Source organism: Myxine glutinosa, chromosome 2, assembly GCF_964187855.1.
Source record: "Myxine glutinosa chromosome 2, kmMyxGlut1.1, whole genome shotgun sequence".
Taxonomy (NCBI): Eukaryota; Metazoa; Chordata; class Myxini; order Myxiniformes; family Myxinidae; genus Myxine; species Myxine glutinosa.
The window spans coordinates 258,894,261-258,915,517 of record NC_136262.1 but is presented as its reverse complement, the minus strand read 5'-3'; the positions used below and the strand labels follow the sequence as shown (position 1 = coordinate 258,915,517).

Below are 21,257 nucleotides of genomic sequence, written 5' to 3'. Positions count from 1 at the left end.
TGATTGAAGATGTAATCTCCAGTTACCTGTCCGCCCAGCTTTGAGAAACCTTCGCAGGATGTCCACCTTTGAATCTTCCCTAACGCCTCAGCTGAACACACTTCTTGCACAGATAACGTGGAGGACACTGTTCTGTCATACAGTTCTGTTGCTGTTGTCAAGTCGCTCATGACAGTATCTCGATGTACAGCGTGTATCCCAACATAATCTATCTCAGGATCAGCACTTGTTATCTCCCCTTCAGGGTTTTCTGCTGTCTCTTTGGTTGCTACTGGCACAATGTATATGCATCAGCTACAATAATGGTGTTCAGTGCAGCATCTACCAGCATGTTGTCCACTCACTGCTCTGGACCTGGCCTTGCCAGTCAGCATGTGACTCAGTGTTGCTCGCGTACACGACCTCGAGGAGTTGCTGCAATTCAGAGCCTGCCATCGGATGCACTTGAGATCACTGTCAATTGGCTGAGGCCGAACAATTGTTAACGCTTTCCAGTAGAAGGACTGGTCGAATGTGAGGAATGGAGTGACGTTTTGTCACAAAGTGTAAGATGACACAAACTTCAGTGTCGAGTAGATGTAGGTTTGGATCACTGGGCTCAAGGTCAAACATTGGGAGGAACTAGTGGTGCTCGTATGGCCCTTGGTCGCATTGCTTGAATGATGGACTGCCCAACCGAAGCAGCTTTACATCAACACTCCTACCAGCAAACATAGTCCTCAAAAATACTTTCAAAAGTACTTGCAGTGTCTTCGGAATATAGTTCAGAGCATAGTTTGCACTTGCAATCTCATCATTGGAAGATGGAGGAAGAGGATGGAGTTGACCACTCACTCTTTTATACTGATAACTGTCATTGTAACTCTCTCACCAAAATGTTCCTGTATTTTCTTTTTCAAGTATTTAAGGTTCATGTCCCGTGTTTTCAAGACATTGTTATCTTCAGAACAACTTCATTTATGGTTGTTTGTTCATCGTCGTTTTCTTCCAAAAACTGTGCCACTTTCAGGAATGCTGCTGTTCTCTCATTTGTCTCAGGTTTTCCAACTTTGTGAACATCTTCCCCGTGTCCCAAATGTCTGCAGATGGTTTACCGGGATCATTCTTCCCCGTCCGAAAATTACAACTGCGCCGCTGGTGATGTATTGCACCTGCCGCATGTAGATCATTCACAGGTGCCTGTCTGCCTGACACCGTTCCAGACCGCATGGCATTCCTCGAACCGAAAAATCTGAAGCACAGTGTCGTGAAAGTCTTTTGTTCCGACTGGGAATACATCGACTTCGCTCCGTTTCTTATCACATTTGGCAGGTTGTCCACAGAACAAGCAGTGCTCTTGAAAATTTAACGCTTTTTGCACTGAGCGGAGCTCAGATCATCGTTTCTCAACCGGTCGTTGACGAGAGGCTACAATGTATGTCCCATGCAATGTTCTCTGGTTTGCAATATCTGCAGCGACATTCCACATGTACCTGTTAACCTGGTAAAGTACTCAAGTCACTGTCAAGTTGCACATTCACATGATTCACTCCATCACTGCCTTGTATTTGTACAACAGTCGGTTTTCCATCAGAGGATGTTTCATGACATATGAAACACTTCTCCATTGTTGTTGATACTGCTGAACTTCAACACCATAACCCTGAAACAGAAAATAATATATTAAGTGTAAAGTTTGGCAGGTAATATAAATATATATATTTGTCCAAAAACATCCATTCTGTATTTTTAAATCACCCAATTCTGAGAGCAAACATGGCAAAATATTGATATTTGGTGGCCATATTGGATTTATGCAAATCATACATATTTCCGCAAAATATATTTCTTTGGACTTTTAGTTTGATGTTCTGGGACCCCATAGAAATGCATTTTGGTTTAAAAAAATTCTGTTGCAATTTGTTCCAGGTTGAGCGAAAAAAAGGGCTAGACTTCCTGGACTATAGGTGTCATCTATACACCATGCCTCCTCCCCCAAGCCCTCTCCCTCCCACAGATCTCCCGTTGTCCCTGTTCTCTGCTGTTGTACTTGTGCTTCCTTCTCTCTCCCCATATTGTCTCCCGCTCCCTTTATTATATGTTTTGTGTGTCCGTTTTTTTGTTGTGATTGATGTTAGCTCTCGGGTGGGTGGGGGTAGCTCCTAAGTTTACATTGTAGTCATAACCTACCCATGCGTACCCCCAGCACGCTTTTTGTATACAAAGTCGAGGCTCGTGTAGGAGCAAGAACACAGTACACATCAGGATAAAACAGAACAAAAGGGACAGTAGAAAGAGCGGGTGTGAACACACCAACAGCATGGTGTGAGACAAAATAGAGGAGAAACTTGGACAAATAGTTGGTGTGGAGAAGGATTATGGGTAGGGGAGGATGCATGGGGTGAACAAGATGGATACAAAGGCAAACTCTCAGGATTGAGAAAATGGAAATTTGGAAAGAGGCGGGCTTGGGTGGGGGAGATGGCTAACAGAGGTATAAAAGGTCATGTTTTTAGATGGGTGATGAGATGGGGTAGATCAGCTGTCTTGAAGATTGAAGGGGAAAAACGGGATTGAAGAGAATGGGGTAGCTGGTTCCACAAATGGGAAAAACAGGAATGAATGACTGGAGGTGAGACGTGATTCTGGATTTTGGGAGTTTCACCGGAGGGGGGTTGCTGGTGAACCACCTGCAGGAACCTGGGGGTGGAGGGAAAACAAAGCACAGAAAGAGCAGCAGGCAGGTGCATGAGCAGAAAGGAGGTGGTAGAAGACAAAGACGACTAACCTATCTGCAATGGGAAGGTGATCGGCCCATAGACTCAGCTTCATCGCAGGAGAGTCCAATGATCTTGAAGTCCATGGTTTCCATGGCATCAAGCTCTGTTAGTTGTGAGGCAGGAATGTCAGCCCAGAGGGGGAGAGCAGTACTCTACCAAGCTGCAGATGAAGGCCTTTTAGGAGTTCAGGTGTGGCATGGATAAAGTTAAGGTGTGCCTCATCTGCATAATGCAACATCATCACTGACATTAGACAGAAAGATGCACAAAGGAAGGGGTGGAGGAAGCGGGATAAAGACACAGACAGACACGCACAACTACCGAGAGACCTATCGACAAGTAATTATCATATTTTTTTTATTTTAGTTACTAGTACACCCGCAGACTCCGGGACGGGCAGGAAGGGTCATTCCTCTTTGGGGAATATAAATTACAGTCGATCTATGGTCGGATCTCAAGAACATTGGGTGTGTGTTAATTTACCAAGTTTCTGGTGGAGAGATCGCCAAGTGGTTAAAGCATTGGAGCAAGCACTCCATTCAAAACCGTTAATGAATGGCTGGCTTGGCAAGCGCTACCAAGCTGCTTGGTAAATGAGCACAACCCGAACTTCTCCCTTTAAGTTTCGTATTAAACAGCAGGAGCGAGTTACAAAAGTTCGCTACGAAACATGCCATGGTAGCGGCAGAAAGGGCCATGTTATTAACCCAACATTTGTGGGTTATATAGAGTACAGTAGATCTTCGCTCAGTTCTGTAAGTAAAGTTTTCTTCACGGATGTCGGGATTCCTCCATATTTCTTCATTTAGTGTTATAAAGAGCATTAGCGACTGTTTAATAAGCTAAGCATACGTGTTTGTGGTTTATTATATTTGTACTTCCTGTAGAAGCCGTTGCTCCCACGGAAACGCCATTACAACGATAAGCTATTTATACACGTTATCAATGCAGGAAAAATGCCTTGGGGACGTGGGACATTATTAGTATTAATATTGTTTTCTAATAACATTAACAATATGCGATTATCATTAATTTTCTTATTAAAAGCGTCTTTGGAAAAACGCCACGATAAATCTTCTTCTTTGGACAAACGCCACGATAAAGCTAACTTAATATGGCTATACACCTCAACACGCAACGCCATTGCTGGCAATGGTGGCGAAAACCTGCTCGGGGGAGAAAACCCCCTTGGGGAGGGGGGCAAATTAATGCACTACAACCTTCATTATGTAACCCTTGGCCACCCTGTCAAGTTTGGTTGAGATTGGATAAGTAAGGACGGAATGTATTGGCGTCAAAAATTCATCAGACAGACGGACAGACACGAAATGGTGTATTTCAGTATGATGAGATCACAATATTGTGTCCCTTCTTGTCACTCAGGTCAGTGGTCTTCATGGTGTCTTCCTGGCCAATCAGCAACAGGGTGATGCCACTCGAACACTTATCACGTACAATTGCGGACGAGATTGGCACCTGCTGGAGCCACCACCTACATCTCATGATGGAGAGGGTTTGCAATGCCAGCCGGTGAGGAAACAACCAACTTTGACCGAAATAAAGGAAAGATTTCTGCTAACTTCCATAGCTTAATCCTACACTTAGCAATTTCTATCTGAGCTCCCTCCTGTAATTGCAGTTCTTTGAGACCGTTTTTGAAGTTTATCTTTTCGGCTTTTACAAATTAACTTTTGCTGGACCAATTAAATCATTACTTTTGAGATAAAGAAGTCTGTGTATAAGAGGCCTTCTACATATTAAATAGTGTATGCAAAAAATATTATTGATGTCACAATAAAAAAAATTCCCCACACATTGCTCTTCCCAGCATCCCCTCCCCTCTCAAGCCCCTCATCTAATAATAATAATAATAATTCATTTATTTTGTATAGCGCTTTTCCAGAAGCCCAAAGGCGCTTTAAGACATGATTGTGATTATTATTGTTGTTGAAATTCAGGATCTAAATCTGCAATCTCATTGTTACCCTCGCCAGAGAAGAGGGTATTGCATTTGAGTCCGTTTGTTTGTCTGTCTGTTTGTCTGTCTGTTTGCCCACACAGAATAAATATGATTTTCTCTGCAACCGTTGGTCCGATTGACAGGAAATTTTCACCAGAGGTGCAACTCCACCTGTAGAATTTTTAAAATGATAATTATGACGTCATAGGTCACGTGGTTCGGCCGCCATCTTGGAAAACCCGAAAAACGTTGCACCTCCATATCTTCGAAAGCGCCGAATAGAAAAAATTGAGACATGGCTCATTGTAAAGAACTCTCCATGGGGAATAAAATATGGTAATGATGATGTCATAGGTGCCTCCATTACGACGTCATAATTCGACAAGTACAAAACTTCATCCTATCAAGATGAAATTTCTTGAGCGTCATGTAGGCATAAATTGGTGGAGAAAAAATAATAATGATGTCGCCAGTCACGTGGTTAGGCCGCCATATTGGTTTTAACACAAAACCCTTTAAAACCACTGAAAATACATCCTGGCAAGGGTTTGCAATCTCTGATTGCTCTTTCTTGTTGTACATGTTATATGCGACTTTCAAAATGATGTAATCCACCCCCAAATGTTAGGTGCGCATGTGCAGAAATCCCTAGAAACAATGGTGTTCGTTGTATCATAAATTATATTGCTTGTGTGAGATTGGATTGGATAAGGATTATTACATAAATGGAAAAGTATCAGACAGAAAGAGCTGTGCTTCTGCACAACGAAAGAGATGGAGAACTTTCTCAGCTTACTGAATGGGCAGTTGCCTGTACTGCAAACTCTCAACCATGTTGTGTGTGTGTGTGTGTGTGTGTGTGTGTGTGTGTGTGTGTATGTGTGTGTGTGTGTGTGTGTGTGTGTGTGTGTGTGTGTGTGTGTGTCTTGCCAGGGCCACAAAAGTAATTATACTAGATTATTGCATCTATTGTTAAAAGGAGAAGCATTTGTACATGTGATATATATATATATATATATACACAGGTTCGGTTGATGTGTGGAGTATCGTTGAGAGAGAGGAAGATAAATGATGAATTGCGAAAGATGATGGGAATAGAGCCCGTGATTGATGCTGTGAAGAGGAACAGGTTGAGATGGTTTGGTCATGTGTTGAGGAAGGATGAAAGTGACTGGTTGAGAAGAGTGATGGAAATGAATGTAGAAGGAAGTAGAGGAGAGTAGAGGAGAAAGACTTGGCTAAAGATGGTGGAAGAAGAAATGCCGGCAAGGGGGTTAACAAGGAGAGATGCAGAAAATATGGCAAAATGGAGAAGATTGTCATGGGGACCGCAAGGCTAACCCCCGCTCTAGCAGGGAAAATGGCCTTAAAATGCCTGTTGTTGTTTGTTGTATCCAATGTGGCCTCTTGCTTGTATTAATAGGAAATTATGGGAGTTCAACACCTCTCAGTCTCATTCACGGATATTTTTCATATTTCGTGTATTTCCGTTTGCATCCAGAAACGCAACGCTTATGGTTAACCATTATGAAATTGCTATTCTTTCAATTAAATACTGAAAATTATGTTTAAAACACGATTTGAATTCCAGATTTTGTGCTAGCAATGACAGGTAAAAGTACCCGTGCTCGCAGAAGCGAGTCAGTGTAAAACCATACACACAGCACATGCGTGAAAGGCCTCGTTGGCATTGATACGTCATTTCGAAAGTTGTGTATTCATCATTATTAACACCAATTTTCCATCACCTTTTTTAAACCTTCTCCTCAGAGCCTTGCTGATCACCCAGCTTCCTGTGTTATTCTTTACACTAAAGGATTTTTACATACCATTCTTTGTTTTCACAAACAATGAAGAATGAAAAACATTTTCATGAATAAATTGCTTGGCTAGTTTTGAACCAACTTTAGAGGCCATTTTCCCACAGAGCATGGGTTGGCCCTTTTCGGGAACCGTGGTCCCCTTTTTGAATTTATGTTTTATGGCCGGATGCCCTTCCTACCACCAACCCTGTTGGTCGCCTCTTGCGACACACAGGGAATTGCCAGTGAACTGGTACTCAATTTTCCGACCTTGGAAGGATGACAGGCTGAGTCAACCCCCCTGTTAATTCAGCGATCGACCGGGATTCGAACCCAGGATCCTAGGATCCCAAGCCGGCACCCTAACCTGCTAAGCCAACACCAGGCTCATTGCTTGGACAAATTTTAATCTACTAGCAACGGTACCTGCCCTACGGGCGGGGCTTCAATTGGGAGGCCCAAATGAAAAGGCAAAATATCAGAAATTGAAGGCTTTTTAAAATTTTTAACGATTCATATAAACAACCGTTAAATCATATCACACGCAAATCATCAAATCACATCTAAACAGTATCTTTAGAATTTCAATAAAAGTCACATCACTGTTCATATCGGTAAATATTGTTCCATCGTGTTTCAAATCGTGATATCAACTATGCGCTTTTCTTTAGGGAAAATAATTGAATGATTTTGTACCTCTTCTTCAGCTTAGAACTTCAGGATGGACGACATTGCTGATAAAAGTTCCTTTTCTCTCTTTGAAGTTCTTGGCAAACATTTTTATATTGTCGCTGCTGCCAACGCGACTCATGGCGACATAAAGCTGTCCATGGCTGAATAAATCTGTCTTTAGGTAGATGCCTACCTTTTCTAATGTCTGACCTTGAGCCTTGTTACTGGTCATTGCAAAGCAGAGTCGGACAGGGAATTGTTTTCGCTGCATCTGGAAGGGGAACAGGTTTTCGGATTGAATGATTGGAATCCTCGGTATGAAGATCTTGTTTCCAGCATGAGGCCCAGTAGCTAGTGTCACATCAATGAGATTCGGCATCAGGTTGTCCACGATGTAACGACTCCCATTGCAGTGGCCATTTTTAGGGTCAAAGTTTCGCAGCAGCATGATCGGAGCTCCCTTATTGAGGCAGAGTTTGTGAGGAGGCATTCCTGATGCGCATATCGAGTTAAGGAATTCTACTGGATATTGGTGTCTGTTCTCTACTTCCATTATCTTGTCGCTGCTCAAGTAAACAGATTCCTTCCCACGGTATTGCCGCAGTACGATCGCATTCACTTCTTCAACCGCCTCATTCGTAGGACAGAGTGAAGGAGCTGTGCTCCAACGCGAGTCGAAAGGATTGACGCGACCAAAGACAGAAATTCGTCCGAGTTGCTTTATTGCACGTATCAAACTCGGGTACTCTGAAAAGCCCGTTTATCGGGCAGCAATATATATACACATCATGCCGGAGCGTTTGCCGGGGAAGGCGAGACCGGGCGTGCCCGGGCGTGCTGGGCGAGCCCTGGAAAGGCGAGACCGGACATGCCCGGGCATCCTGGGCGAGCCCTGGAAAGGCGAGAGCGGGCATGTCCGGACATCCTAGGCGAGCCCTGGAAAGGCGAGGCTGGGCGTGCCCGGGCGAGTCCTGGAAAGACGAGTCTGGACATGCCTGGGCGTCCTGGGCGAGCCCTGGAAAGGCGAGAGCGGGCATGCCTGGGCGTACTGGGCGAGCCCGGGAACGTCGAGTCCGGGCATGCCCGGGAGAGGCGCGTCTGGGCCTGTCTGGGCATGCCCGGGAGAGGCGCGTCTGGGCCTGTCCGGGCGGCCTGGACGAGCCCGGCATGGTGATCGCTCCCTGGCCGCGTCCTCGGTAGGTGCAAGGCGATTGTGTATACCCAGCGGTAACCGCTACACACGCCCCTCCAGAATCGACTTGCACAGGCAGGGTCAATTTAAGGTGGGTCCTGATGACCCGGCCGAAGCGACCCCTGGAGGGTCGTGGGGGGGGGGGGGGGTCCGGTGTGGTGGTGGGTGGTCGAGCGGGGGGAACTGTGGACGGGGGGCGGCCTCGCCGCGGAGGAAGGGCCAACCGTGGTGGTTGGTCGACGTCCACGTGCGCCGGCTTGAGGCGGTCCACCGAAATCCGGTCCGACCTGCCGACGATGTCGATGATGAACGACTTGTCGTCCCATCGCAGGACACGGAAGGGCCCGTCGTACGGCGGCCGGAGTGGCCCCCGGTGTGCGTCATGACGCACAAAAACGTACTCCGCTGTGCGAAGCGCCGGGGGGACATAGGACTGGGGGCAAACCGTCGGGCGGCCTCCTGGAGATCCGAGCGCTGGCGAGCTGCAGACCAGGGACTGGTAGCGTCGGGCACGAACTCGCCCGGGACGCGGAGCGGCTGGCCATAGACGAGCTCGGCGGTGGACGCCTGGAGGTCCTCCTTGGGGGCCGTGCGGAGGCCCAAAAGGACCCACGGCAGCCGATCGGCCAAACCGTCGTCCTGAAGGCCGGCCATGAGCGCGGCCTTCATGGAGCGGTGAAAACGCTCGCACAACCCATTGGCTTGGGGGTGGTAGGCCGTGGTACGGTGGAGCTGGACTCCCAGGTTGCGGGCGACCGCGCCCCACAGCTCGGAGGTGAACTGCGGACCGCGGTCCGAAGAGATGTCCGCCGGTGCGCCGAAACGGGCGACCCAGGTGGCGATGAAAGCCTGTGCCACGTCGGCGGTGGTGGTGGAAATGAGGGGAACGGCCTCCGGCCACCTGGTGGTCCTGTCCACCATGGTGAGCAGGTGTGTGAAACCCCGCGATGGGGGAAGGGGGCCCACCAGGTCCACATTGACGTGGTCGAAACGCCCTTTGGGCACGGTGAAAGGTTCCAGCTGGGCCTGGGTGTGGCGGTGGACCTTGGCCCGCTGGCAGGCCATGCAGGCGTTGGCCCAATCGTGGACGTCCCGTCGAAGGCCGTGCCAGACGAAACGCGCCGACACCAGCTTCTGGGAAGCTTTCCGGCCCGGGTGAGAAAGGCCGTGGATGGAGGCGAAGATGCGGCGCTGCCAGGTAACGGGCACGATGGGGCGAGGCTGGCCTTGGGAGACGTCGCAGAGCAGGACAGTGTCCGCGAAGGGGACGTCGGCCAGGCGGAGGCCCGTGTCCGCCGCCCGGAGGGCCTGCACCGTGGTGTCTGTGGTCTGGTCGGCCGCCATGAGCGCGAGGTCCACGCCGAGGTGGACCGCATTCGCACTGGCCCGAGAAAGACAGTCGGCCACGGCGTTGTCGTTGCCGGCGACGTGCCGGATGTCCGTGGTAAATTCCAACACGGCGGAGAGGTGGCGCTGCTGGCGGGCCGACCATGGCTCCGTGACTTTGGCCATTGCGTAAACCAACGGCTTGTGTTCGATGAAAGCCGTGAACGGGCGGCCCTCCAGGAGGTGCCGGAAATGGCGAACGGCCAGGAATAGACCGAGGAGCTCGCGGTCAAACATGCTGTATTTTAACTCGTTCGGCCGGAGTTGCCGGCTGAAAAAAGCGAGTGGCTGCCAAACCCCATTCACCCATTGTTCATGTACAGCGCCCACCGCGTAGTCGGAGGCATCCGTAGTGAGGGCGATGGGAGCGTCGAGCACCGGGTGAGCCAGCAGCGTTGCGTCGGCGAGGGCCCGGTTCGCGCTCGTGAATGCCTCGTCCATGGCCGCGGACCAGACGATGTCAACGCTTGGCCGGCTTGCCCCGGAGGGCTTCGTAAAGGGGCCGCATGAGCTGAGCAGCGCAGGGCACGAATCGGTGATAACAATTCACCATGCCGAGGAACTCCTGCAGGGCCTTGATGGAGCGGGGACGCGGGAACTTGGTGATGGCCTCGACCTTGGTCGGCAGCGGCACGGTCCCGTTCTTGGTGATGCGGTGGCCCAAAAAGTCAACGGCCGTCATGCCGAAGTGGCATTTGGCCGGGTTGACGATTAAGCCGTGCTCGCTGAGGCGTCCGAACAGTGTTCGGAGGTGGAGGAGGTGCTCGGCCCGGGACGTGCTGGCGACGAGGATGTCGTCCAGGTAGACGAAGAGAAATGGCAGGTCGCGCAGCACGCCGTCCATCAAGCGTTGGAACGCCTGGGCCGCGTTCTTGAGGCCAAACGGCATCCTCAAAAATTCGAACAGGCCGAACGGCGTGATGACGGCCGTTTTGGGGACGTCGGCCGGCCTGACAGGTACCTGGTGGTATCCCCGTATCAGGTCAATTTTTGAAAAAATGACCCGTCCCGCCAAACGGGCGGAAAAGTCTTGGATGTGCGGGATCGGATACCTGTCGGGGGTGGTAGCGTCGTTGAGGCGGCGGTACTCGCCACATGGGCGCCATCCGCCCCCCGGCTTTGGCACGATGTGCAGTGGTGAGGCCCACGCGCTATCGGAGCGCCGCACGATGCCGAGGCACTCCAATGCGTCGAACTCGGCTTTGACCACGGCGAGCTTGGCCGGGTCGAGGCGGCGGGCTCTGGCGTAGACCGGCGGGCCCGTAGTTGGTATGTGGTGCTCGATGCCATGTCTCACTGCGACGGCCGAAAACGTCGGCCACGTGAGGGCCGGGAATTCCGCGAGCAGGCGAGCGAACTTGTTCGCCGCCGGGAGGGCGCATGCTAGTTTGGTCGGCGCGGAGCTGCTCATCGTACATGCCAGGGAGCTAAGGTCTCCGCGTTGACAAGGCGACGCCGTTTGACGTCGACCAGCAGTCCGTGCGCGCAGAGGAAGTCGGCGCCAAGCAAAGCCATGGGCACGCTTGTGGTCACAAAGGTCCAATTAACGTGCTGGCTGCTGAAGCAGAGGGTGACGTTGCGCGGGCCGAAGGTGCGTATGGCCGATCCGTTGGCAGCGACCAAGGAGGGGCCGCAAACGGCGGTCTGCTTGTCCTGCTTGGAGGCGGGTATGACGCTCAGTTGGGCGCCGGTGTCACACAGGAAACGCCGCCCGGACGCTTTGTCCTTAATAAAAAGCAAGTTGCCTGAGTGGCCGGCGCTCATGGCTGGTAATGAACGCCGGCCTGGCCGTTTCCCGACTTGCCGAAAGTGCACGGGGGTTGGCACGTCCGAGCCTTCCGTCTGAACTTGGCATGGTAATAACACCACGCCTGGTCAGGTGGAGGCCCCGGCCGTCGTGTTGGAAGCGGTCGGCGTGGCGGCCGCCAGTTCCACCGGCAGTTCGGCCTCCAACCGCGCGGGGCACTCGGGCGCCATGGGCGTCGCCTCAGACGGCGGCGGGCTCCAGGTGGCCGCTCCGATGTGCTGGCCTGCCGAGGAGATCTTGTCGGCTTCCCTGGCGAGGGCGCGGGGATCCGCGATCTGCGTGCCTGCCAGGGCGAGGCGTACCTGGTTAGGCAGCTGGCGGAGGAACAGCTCTCGGAACAGAAAATCCGGAGAGTGCTCACCGAGCAGCGAGAGCATGTAGTCCATTCGCTCGGACAGGCGCGTGTCGCCGAGCTCGGGCAGGTCGAGCAGGCGTCGTGCGCGTTCCGCCGGTGAGAGGGTGAAAGCGTCGAGGAGGAGCGTCTTGATCGCGCCATACTTGTCAGCGGCTGGCGGGCGCTGGAGGAGGCGCGGGCCGCGGTGGCAAAGCCGAGCGCTGCTACCACATGGTGGAAGCGGGTGTCGTCGGCAGTGATGCCTCGCAGGGCAAACTGGGAGTCCGCCTGGGCGAACCAAACCGCCGCGTGAGCCTCCCAGAAGGTAGGCAGTTTAAGGGCAACTGCCGTGTCCATGTCATGGGTCACCAATGAAGGAGCTGTGCTCCAACGCGAGTCGAAAGGATTGACGCGACCAAAGACGGAAATTCGTCCGAGTTGCTTTATTGCACGTATCAAACTCGGGTACTCTGAAAAGCCCGTTTATCGGGCAGCAATATATATACACATCATGCCGGAGCGTTTGCCCGGGAAAGGCAAGACCGGGCGTGCCCGGGCGTCCTGGGCGAGCCCTGGAAAGGCGAGACCGGAAATGCCCGGGCGTCCTGGGTGAGCCCTGGAAAGGCGAGGCTGGGTGTGCCCGGGCGTCCTGAGCGAGTCCTGGAAAGGCGAGTCTGGACATGCCGGGGCGTCCTGGGTGAGCCCTGGAAAGACGAGTCTGGGCATGCCCGGGAACGACGAGACCGGGCGTGCCCGGGCGGCTCGGGTGAGCCCAGGAACGGCGAGTCCGGGCGTGCCCGGGAGAGGCGCGTCTGGGCCTGTCCGGGTGGCCTGGACGAGCCCGGCATGGTGATCGCTCCCTGGCCGCGTCCTCGGTAGGTGCAAGGCGATTGTGTATACCCAGCGGTAACCGCTACAAAAGGGTGGTTTGGCTGCAAAGCCAGTTCCTGTCAGCATGCAAGGTGCTCAGGTTGCTGAATCATGATGTCAGTGAGGCTCCTGACGTTTTCTCCTTGGGTCAGGTAGTCCTCCTTGACTTGAACTATGAACTCGCTGATTTCTGCATCGATGGGTAGCCTTCCCTCTCCAATTCGCAAAAGTTCATTGGCAAACTCTTCATCTCCACTTCCCGTGTTATGCACCCGCATGTTCTTTGTCAGCTGATGCACCTGGACTTGACTCCAGAGGGGGGGGGGACTGCTTCAGGGTTGCAGCAACCGTGTCAGCACGGCCTCCTCTTCGGATGACAGGCAGGATCTGTCTGCAGTCTCCAGAGAAGATGATGGTGATACCTCCAAAAGACCGATCTGTCTCACGGATATCACGGAATGATACGCTTCGATGATATGCCTGCCACACATGGAGACTTCGTCAATGACCAAGAGATGACATTGCTTGAGCAATTGCCCTGTACTGTCTCTTTTGGTGATGTTGCACACAGAGTCCTCCTTGATTGACAGTGGTACTTCGCAGCGAGAGTGAAGCGTACGACCATTTGGAAGAAGGGTTGCTGCAATTCCACTCATAGCTGTGGCGAATGCAACTTTCTTCTCAGAGTGAACTTGAGCCAGCAGTATACAGATGAGAAAGGTTTTTCCAGTACCTCCAGGAGCATCCAAGCTGAACAACTGACCCTTCTCATTCCTCACCGAGTCGATGACTGCTTCATAGAACAGTTGCTGCTCCTCATTCAGCTTTGGCTGATTCTCAGTGACGTACCCTTCCAGTTCTTGCACATTGTAGTTGGTCTCTTCTTCGATGATTCTCGCCTGCTCAAGTTGCTCCGCAAGTGCCCTGTTCCGTTTAGGAAGCTGGAAGTCTTTCTCCAGATCAATCCCATGTCGCTGAACAATCATTGAATCTGCAGCAGGGTGGTATGCACTGCAGCTTCTGTTGGTTCTGGCAGGTTGTGCTTGTGAAGGAGATCTTCCATAAGTATCCCCTTGTGGCGGTTCCAGAAATCCAACGGATTCGCAGGTTGCACGAAGATCAGGATGTGAGCGAAGACCTCACACAGTGCAGATCCACATCTGATGGAGGCAGCTTCTTCCATCGCTCGGTCGATTTCTGAGTCATTATCGAGGAGGCCCATGGCAAGGCAGGCAGTTTGGTAGGTGGGATGCTCCACTCCATTGTAGGCTCTCAGGTCTCTGTCGGACTTTGGTCCGGCCACCATGTGAAGCAACATCCGCATGTAGAAAAGCTCGCTCTGCCTTGCAGTCAGGTTTATGACTGGAATCCTTCCAATCATGTCTGAGCAGGCTTGGGTCGCATCCTCATCACTGTGATTCAGTTTCGTCACATGAGCCCGCTTCTTCCAGGTATTCTGCACCCACCTGAAGTGCTTAAATACATCAGGGTAGGTGATCTTCACTTCAGTATTCTGGTTCAGCTCGAAGAATTATGTGAGCTTTGTTTTCGGTGGACCATTGTTGACGATGTCATGCAGATCTTCTGGTTGGAACAGGATGAGTTGCTCATCTTCCAAGTGGATTGGAAGATTCTGCACGGGAGGCTTCATCTGCTGGATAGGGAACTCGTACAGGCGCCAGTAAGCTGCAGAGGCACTGATGTATCTCGCATCCACAAAGCACTGTATTTCGTCATTGGTGACATCTCTTTCTTCTCTGTTGGCCAGCTTTATGGTAACACGGTCGCTGCCCTTGGTCACATATTTATATATGTATTTGACACTGGATACTGAGTTCACAACCTCGACGTTTATGTGGGCATTGTATTTCAAAGACAGCAGCGGGTTGAAGGGCACAATCCATTGGTTGTTGATCTCGACATCCTGTCCTCGCACCTTCTTCTTGTGTGTCTGACCACCTTGGGCTGGTGAACGGCGCCGATAGATTGGGTACGTAGACTCTGTCACCATGCTATGCTCTACGAAGCGTTTTGGGAAGTTTTTCTCGCATTCCCGTTGTGGAGACATGCATGGTGAACTTTGGTTTAGAGCACCACACGGCCCATGGATGTTGTTGCTTGTGATTATATCATGTAGTTTTGGGTTTATATGAGGATCAGGAATCTCGGCTGACACGATGCGATCAATGTCCTTGGGCTCACGTGGCTTGTCTTCATCAGCAAGTATCAGCAGGATGTGGCAGTGTGGGAGTCCACGTTTCTGATCCTCCTTCATGCCGAAGTAGCCCACCACTTCTCCAAGCATTCCGCTCTTCAGATCCGCCATGAGAGATTTAAACTTGATACTGAAGACGCGTGCATTTAGGTCAGGCCGGTCGCAGGGCTGCTCTTCTGAGACTGGTGCGCAGCTGTGTCACGTCCTTGTTCACCAGATCTGTATTCCTCGGACTGCCTCCGAGACTGGTGCGCAGCTGTGTCACGTCCTTGTTCACCAGATCTGTATTCCTCGGACTGCCTCCGAGACTGGTGCGCAGCTGTGTCACGATCTTGTTCACCAGATCTGTATTCCTGGGACTGCCTCTGAGACTGGTGCGCAGCTGTGTCACGTCCTTGTTCACCAGATCTGTATTCCTCGGACTGCCTCCGAGACTGGTGCGCAGCTGTGTCACGATCTTGTTCACCAGATCTGTATTCCTGGGACTGCCTCTGAGACTGGTGCGCAGCTGTGTCACGTCCTTGTTCACCAGATCTGTATTCCTCGGACTGCCTCCGAGACTGGTGCGCAGCTGTGTCGCGTCCTTGTTCACCAGATCTGTATTCCTCGGACTGCCTCCGAGACTGGTGCGCAGCTGTGTCACGTCCTTGTTCACCAGATCTGTATTCCTCGGACTGCCTCCGAGACTGGTGCGCAGCTGTGTCACGTCCTTGTTCACCAGATCTGTATTCCTCGGACTGCCTCCGAGACTGGTGTGCAGCTGTGTTACATACTTGTTCCTGCCTCCGATCGTCCTCGTCTAGGCGAGCCTTCTTTCTTGCAACAGCTTCCTTGGACGTTTTCGTTAATGAGGCTTTACCTTTGGGAGGCATTTTACCGGTTTATCTGAAACGGTACCCGCCCAGTAACACGTACCAGAGAAAACAAACCGTTTGGGCAATGGCCTCTCCGATATTCGATGTGTTCACGGTTTGAATTACGGAACGTAACGTTTGTGACGATGTTTTCATTGTGACTATGTGTGCCGATGTTTGTTTTTGTAATCGTTTAATGAACGTTTAATGTTTAATGTATGTTTAATGAGCGTAAGAATAATGTTTAATGATCATTAAATGAATGAATGAATGTAATGAATAATGCCATGGCGTCGCGTTGGCAGCAGTGACAATATAAAAATGTTTGCCAAGAACTTCAAAGAGAGAAAAGGAACTTTTATCAGCAATGTCGTCTATCCTAAAGTTCTAAGCTGAAGAAGAGGTACCGTACAAAATCATTCCAGTTTTTTTTCCTAAAGAAACGCGTAAAGTTGATATCACGATTTGAAACACGATGGAATAATATTTACCGATATGAACAGTGATGTGGTTTTTTTAAATTGAAATTCTAAAAATACTGTTTAGATTTTGATGATATGCGTGTGATATTTAACGGATGTTAAAATAAATCGCGCCTCCCAATTGAAGCCTCGCGTTTAGGGCGGGTACCGTTGCTCGTCATATATAATGGCGATACTGTGGTGCTGTGCCCACACGACTCGATTGCCAGAGAGGTAGGCCACAACGCGTTGGTACATACAAAGAGTCTTTATTAAGAGCTCGCACTTCAGCACTGCACTGGGCGGGCTCGAGGCCGAGCTTAGAGCCCGCATATGTGCCCCGAGGCCACGCCTTGCCCCCGGGCGTGGCCGATCGGCCGATAGGCGGGGCATGCATTACAGTTCCCCGCCTGGACGTCCGCGCCACCTGCTGGTGCGCTGAATTCTTGTTCCTTGTGCCCGCCCCAATACAACAATTTTTACCGCTTTGCTTTGAAGAACGGGAATGAAGGGGGAGGAGCGTGTTAATATGTCTGGTTGAAGGCTTTGGGTGGTGAGGGGGCTTGAAGCCAGATTTTAATCTTACAGCCGCCATATTGGTGCTCGCCGTCACTGCGATGCCAAGCGAAAGACGCCTCAGAGCTGTCACATTCACAATCGCTATGTCGTATGTACTCCCGATACGTGTACCAAATTCCCAATGCGTGTAACTGTACCAAATGAACAGTTAAAAGGATTTTGATCCGATTGGTGTTACGGCCTTGGAAAGATCGAATTTAGACAGCGATCTGTTAGCGTATACACCGCCCAAATAGCTATGTGGAATTCTCATGTAGAGATTAAACGTCGTTTGAACTTTGGCCAAGGTCATTATTTACTTTTAATGATGTTCATATGCGAATGATGTTTAATGATGTTTATATTGGTTTTGGATCGTCCTTTCCACATATCTCGTGGGATTGTGAATTGGAGAGACGGCCATGATGGCGAGGAGGGGGTTAGAATTCTCTCAAGCAGGGATTCAACCCGTGTCCTTATAAAAGGTCTTTGTCCGAGGTCACCGAGTTCGATCGGTGCAGCGATCGGTGCAGCTGTGCAGCGATCGGTGTAGCCGTTTGTGCGGCACCCAGGGAAACAACATCGTCACAATGAACGTTATGCGAACCCCGAATGTTATGCGGGAGTCCAAACCTGAGAATGCTGGAGACCAAAGCTGAAATTGGAAAAACTAAATAGCCTATTTTACTCCTGGAGATCCCAGGATTATAAAAAAACCACCTTTAGAGGCCATTTTCCCCCGCAAGCGGGGGTTGGCCTTTTTCGGGGACCGTGGTTGTTGTTTTTCGGTCCCCTTTTTGAAGCAATGTTTTACGGCCGGATGCCCTTCCTGACGCCAACCCTTTTTGCCGCCTTTAACGACAAACAGGGAATTACCAGTGAACTGGTACTCAATTAGCCGACCTCGGAAGGATGACAGGCTGAGTCAACCCCCCTGGCGTTAATTCAGCGATCGACCGAGATTCGAACCCAGGATCCGAGGATCCTAAGCCGGCACCCGAGCCGATAGCCCAACACCAGGGTTATCCTGATTATCCCAGATCCCAGGAGCTGATCCCAGGATTATCCACCCTGATCCTGATCCCTATATCCTGATCTGATCCTGATCCTTATCCTGATCCCAGGATCTGATCCCAGGATCTGATCCCAAGATCCCAGGATTATCCACCCAAAATATCGTTGCGATCGATTCTGCGGTTTTTGCAGTACCTTCGAACGGACAGACAGACGTACAGACAGACGGACGGACATTTGTTGAATTATAGTAAGATTATAATGAATCTTTTGAGCTTTGTAGGCCGCACACGACACAGTTTCATGACCAGAACTTCTTGATAGCTTTGGGAGATGCAGATATAACTATATTTAAATTAGGAAAATAAAACACTTGTGTAGTTTCTTTGAATGTCACACATTGCAGCATACGTATGTTGTTATTTTTTGTTTAACGGGGGGCCGGGGGCCTTGTAAGGCTGATCTTCGACTCCACAGAAGGTTGTCTGCAGAGTTTGTGGATACACGAGTGAGTAATATTTAACAGGACAACACAGACGGAGCAAACTTGTCTTGGTTGGGTTTGGATTGATCAAGCTGTATGATCTTGGTTGGGTTTGGATTGATCAAGCGTATGACCTTGGTTGGGTTTGGATTGATCAGGCTGGATGATCCTGGTTGGGTTTGGATTGATCAAGCTGTATGATCTTGGTTGGGTTTGGATTGATCAAGCTGTATGATCTTGGTTGGGTTTGGATTGATCAGGCTGGATGATCCTGGTTGGGTTTGGATTGATCAAGCGTATGACCTTGGTTGGGTTTGGATTGATCAAGCTGTATGATCTTGGTTGGGTTTGGATTGATCAGGCTGGATGATCCTGGTTGGGTTTGGATTGATCAAGCTGTATGATCTTGGTTGGGTTTGGATTGATCAAGCTGGATGATCCTGGTTGGGTTTGGATTGATCAAGCTGTATGATCTTGGTTGGGTTTGGATTGATCAAGCTGTATGATCCTGGTTGGGTTTGGATTGATCAAGCTGTATGATCTTGGTTGGGTTTGGATTGATCAAGCTGTATGATCTTGGTTGGGTTTGGATTGATCAAGCTGTATGATCTTGGTTGGGTTTGGATTGATCAAGCTGTATGATCTTGGTTGGGTTTGATTCTCAATCCAACTATAAACTGTTGGACAGGTGCATTGCATGCTGCAGGGTGTTTAGTCCAAAGCGGTGCCATCCATTGGAAGGGATGTTGAGCTTGGGACCCATCTGCCAGCACAGATTGCTGATGGATGTTAAAGGTCCCCCGATGTCTTTGCCAGAGTATGAGATTGGTGGGAGAACTCTGGCCAACTTCCAAATTCTCACCAAAAATGGGTCTTCCGTTCCAAATTCCCACCAAATATTGTTCGACAAAGTTCCAAATTCCCACCAAGAATAGTTCGAGAAAGTTCCAAATTCCCACCAAATATTGTTCCACAAAGTCCAACCTCGAATGGGATTCTGGCACCTCCTCACCCACTACGTACCAATTGTCAATGGCAGAGCTTGAAACCTGACCCAGATAAGTGTAGCAGAAAAAGCAACAACAACCCAAGTGAGTGCCGGATGACAAATCATGGCTATGGTTGCAAATAAATTGAGATTTGCTCTTTCTCCCACTCGTAAACCTCTCTGTCTCTTCTCATCCTCTCTTTCTCCCCCTCAGCCTCTCTTTCTCCCCCTCATCCCCTCTTTCTCCCCATCATCCTCTCTGTCTCTTCTCATCCTCTCTTTCTCCCCCTCAGCCTCTCTATCTCCCCCTCATCCTCTCTATCTTCCCCTTATCCTCTTTCTCCCCATCATTTGCTCTTCCACTCGTCATCCTCTCCATCTCTTCTTATCCTCTCTGTCTCTCCCTCAACCTCTCTGTCTCTCCCTCATCCTCTCTGTCTCCTCCTCATCCTCTCTGTCTCTCCCTCATCCTCTCTGTCTCCTCCTCATCCTCTCTGTCTCCTCCTCATCCTCTCTGTCTCCCCTCATCCTCTCTGTCTCCTCCTCATCCTCTCTGTCTCTCCCTCATCCTCTCTATCTCACGTCCTCCTCTCTGTTTCCCCTTCTGTATTCCCTCCTCCTCCTCTCTGTCTCCCACCTTTTCGCTGTCTCCCCCTCATCCTCTCTGTCTCTCCCTCATTCTCTCTGTGTCTTCCTCATCCTCTCTATCTCACGTGCTCCTCTCTGTTTCCCATTCTGTTATTCCCTCCTCCTCCTCTCTGTCTCCCCACCGCCTCACCCTCTCTCTCTCATTCTCATAAAAGTGTCTGCAATACCGTTACAAGAAAAGACTCATTCCCTTGGGTCATTGAAAATCAAAATTTATCTCTGTCTGCCTGTCTCTATGCCTGTCTCTTTTTTAATCTGCATGCATTACTTTTTGTGTTTAACCCAGTTTGTGTGCATTAACTGTGATTGTTTCCACATTGCAGTTTTATGTATTTTTTTCTTTTTCTTTTTTGTGTCCCTGTCCAACCATCCATTGATGTTCAGGTTCACATACAGTCACGTGAAAAAGTAAGTACACCCCATGTAAAGTTTTGACTTTTTCAACATACAGCTATTTGATCTTCATTTCAACAATATTGATAGATAAAGGTGATATAATATAACAAATATCATGAAACATTTACATTTTGTAGTCCATTGTATAATTTAAATAAACATAAATGCAAATTTCGCATGTGGAAAAAGTAAGTACACCCCTACATTTATCACTACTTCAAATACCTAAAATTAGAATCAGGTGCACCAGCTCAGGTGCAAATGATTAGAACATCATTAGAGAGGATCTTGGAGGAACCTGTCTTATTTAAACCTCAGACATTTCGTTTGGTTTGCTCTTCGTTGTTGAAGTGTGCGACGTCACCATGCCTAGATCAAAAGAGCTCTATGAGGCCTTCAGAAAGAAGGTTATAGATGCCTATGAGTCTGGGAAGGGATTTAAAAAGATCTCCAAACAATTTGAAATCAATCATTCGACTGTCTGGAAGATCATCTACAAGTGGAGAAGATTCCAAACAACTGCCAACTTGTTCAGGCCAGGCCGCCCCAGCAAGTTCAACCCGAGAGCAGACCGCAAGATGCTGAAAGAAGTCTCTAAGAACCCCAGAATGTCATCACGGGACCTACAGGTAGCTCTTGCCACTGTTGATGTCAAAGTGCACGAGTCTACCATTAGAAAGAGGCTGCACAAATTTGATCTACATGGGAGGTGTGCCAGGAGGAAACCTTTGCTGTCCAGAAATAACATCAGGGCAAGACTAAAGTTTGTCAATGAACACCGAGGCAAAGTCCAGCACTTCTGGAACAATGTTCTCTGGACAGATGAGTCAAAGGTAGAGCTATTTGGCCACAGTACC

General features: G+C 49.8%; 1 protein-coding gene across 1 annotated transcript in view; it reads left to right on the top strand.

Moving 5' to 3' along the window:
• LOC137422120 (VPS10 domain-containing receptor SorCS1) overlaps positions 1-21,257 on the top strand; it is an 886,462-nt gene that overhangs the window by 816,782 nt on the left and 48,423 nt on the right. Inside the window, exon 10 of the mRNA XM_078772485.1 lies at positions 4,143-4,289. Within this exon, the coding sequence (XP_078628611.1) occupies positions 4,143-4,289 (147 nt within the window). The remainder of the gene's footprint in view (positions 1-4,142; positions 4,290-21,257) is intronic.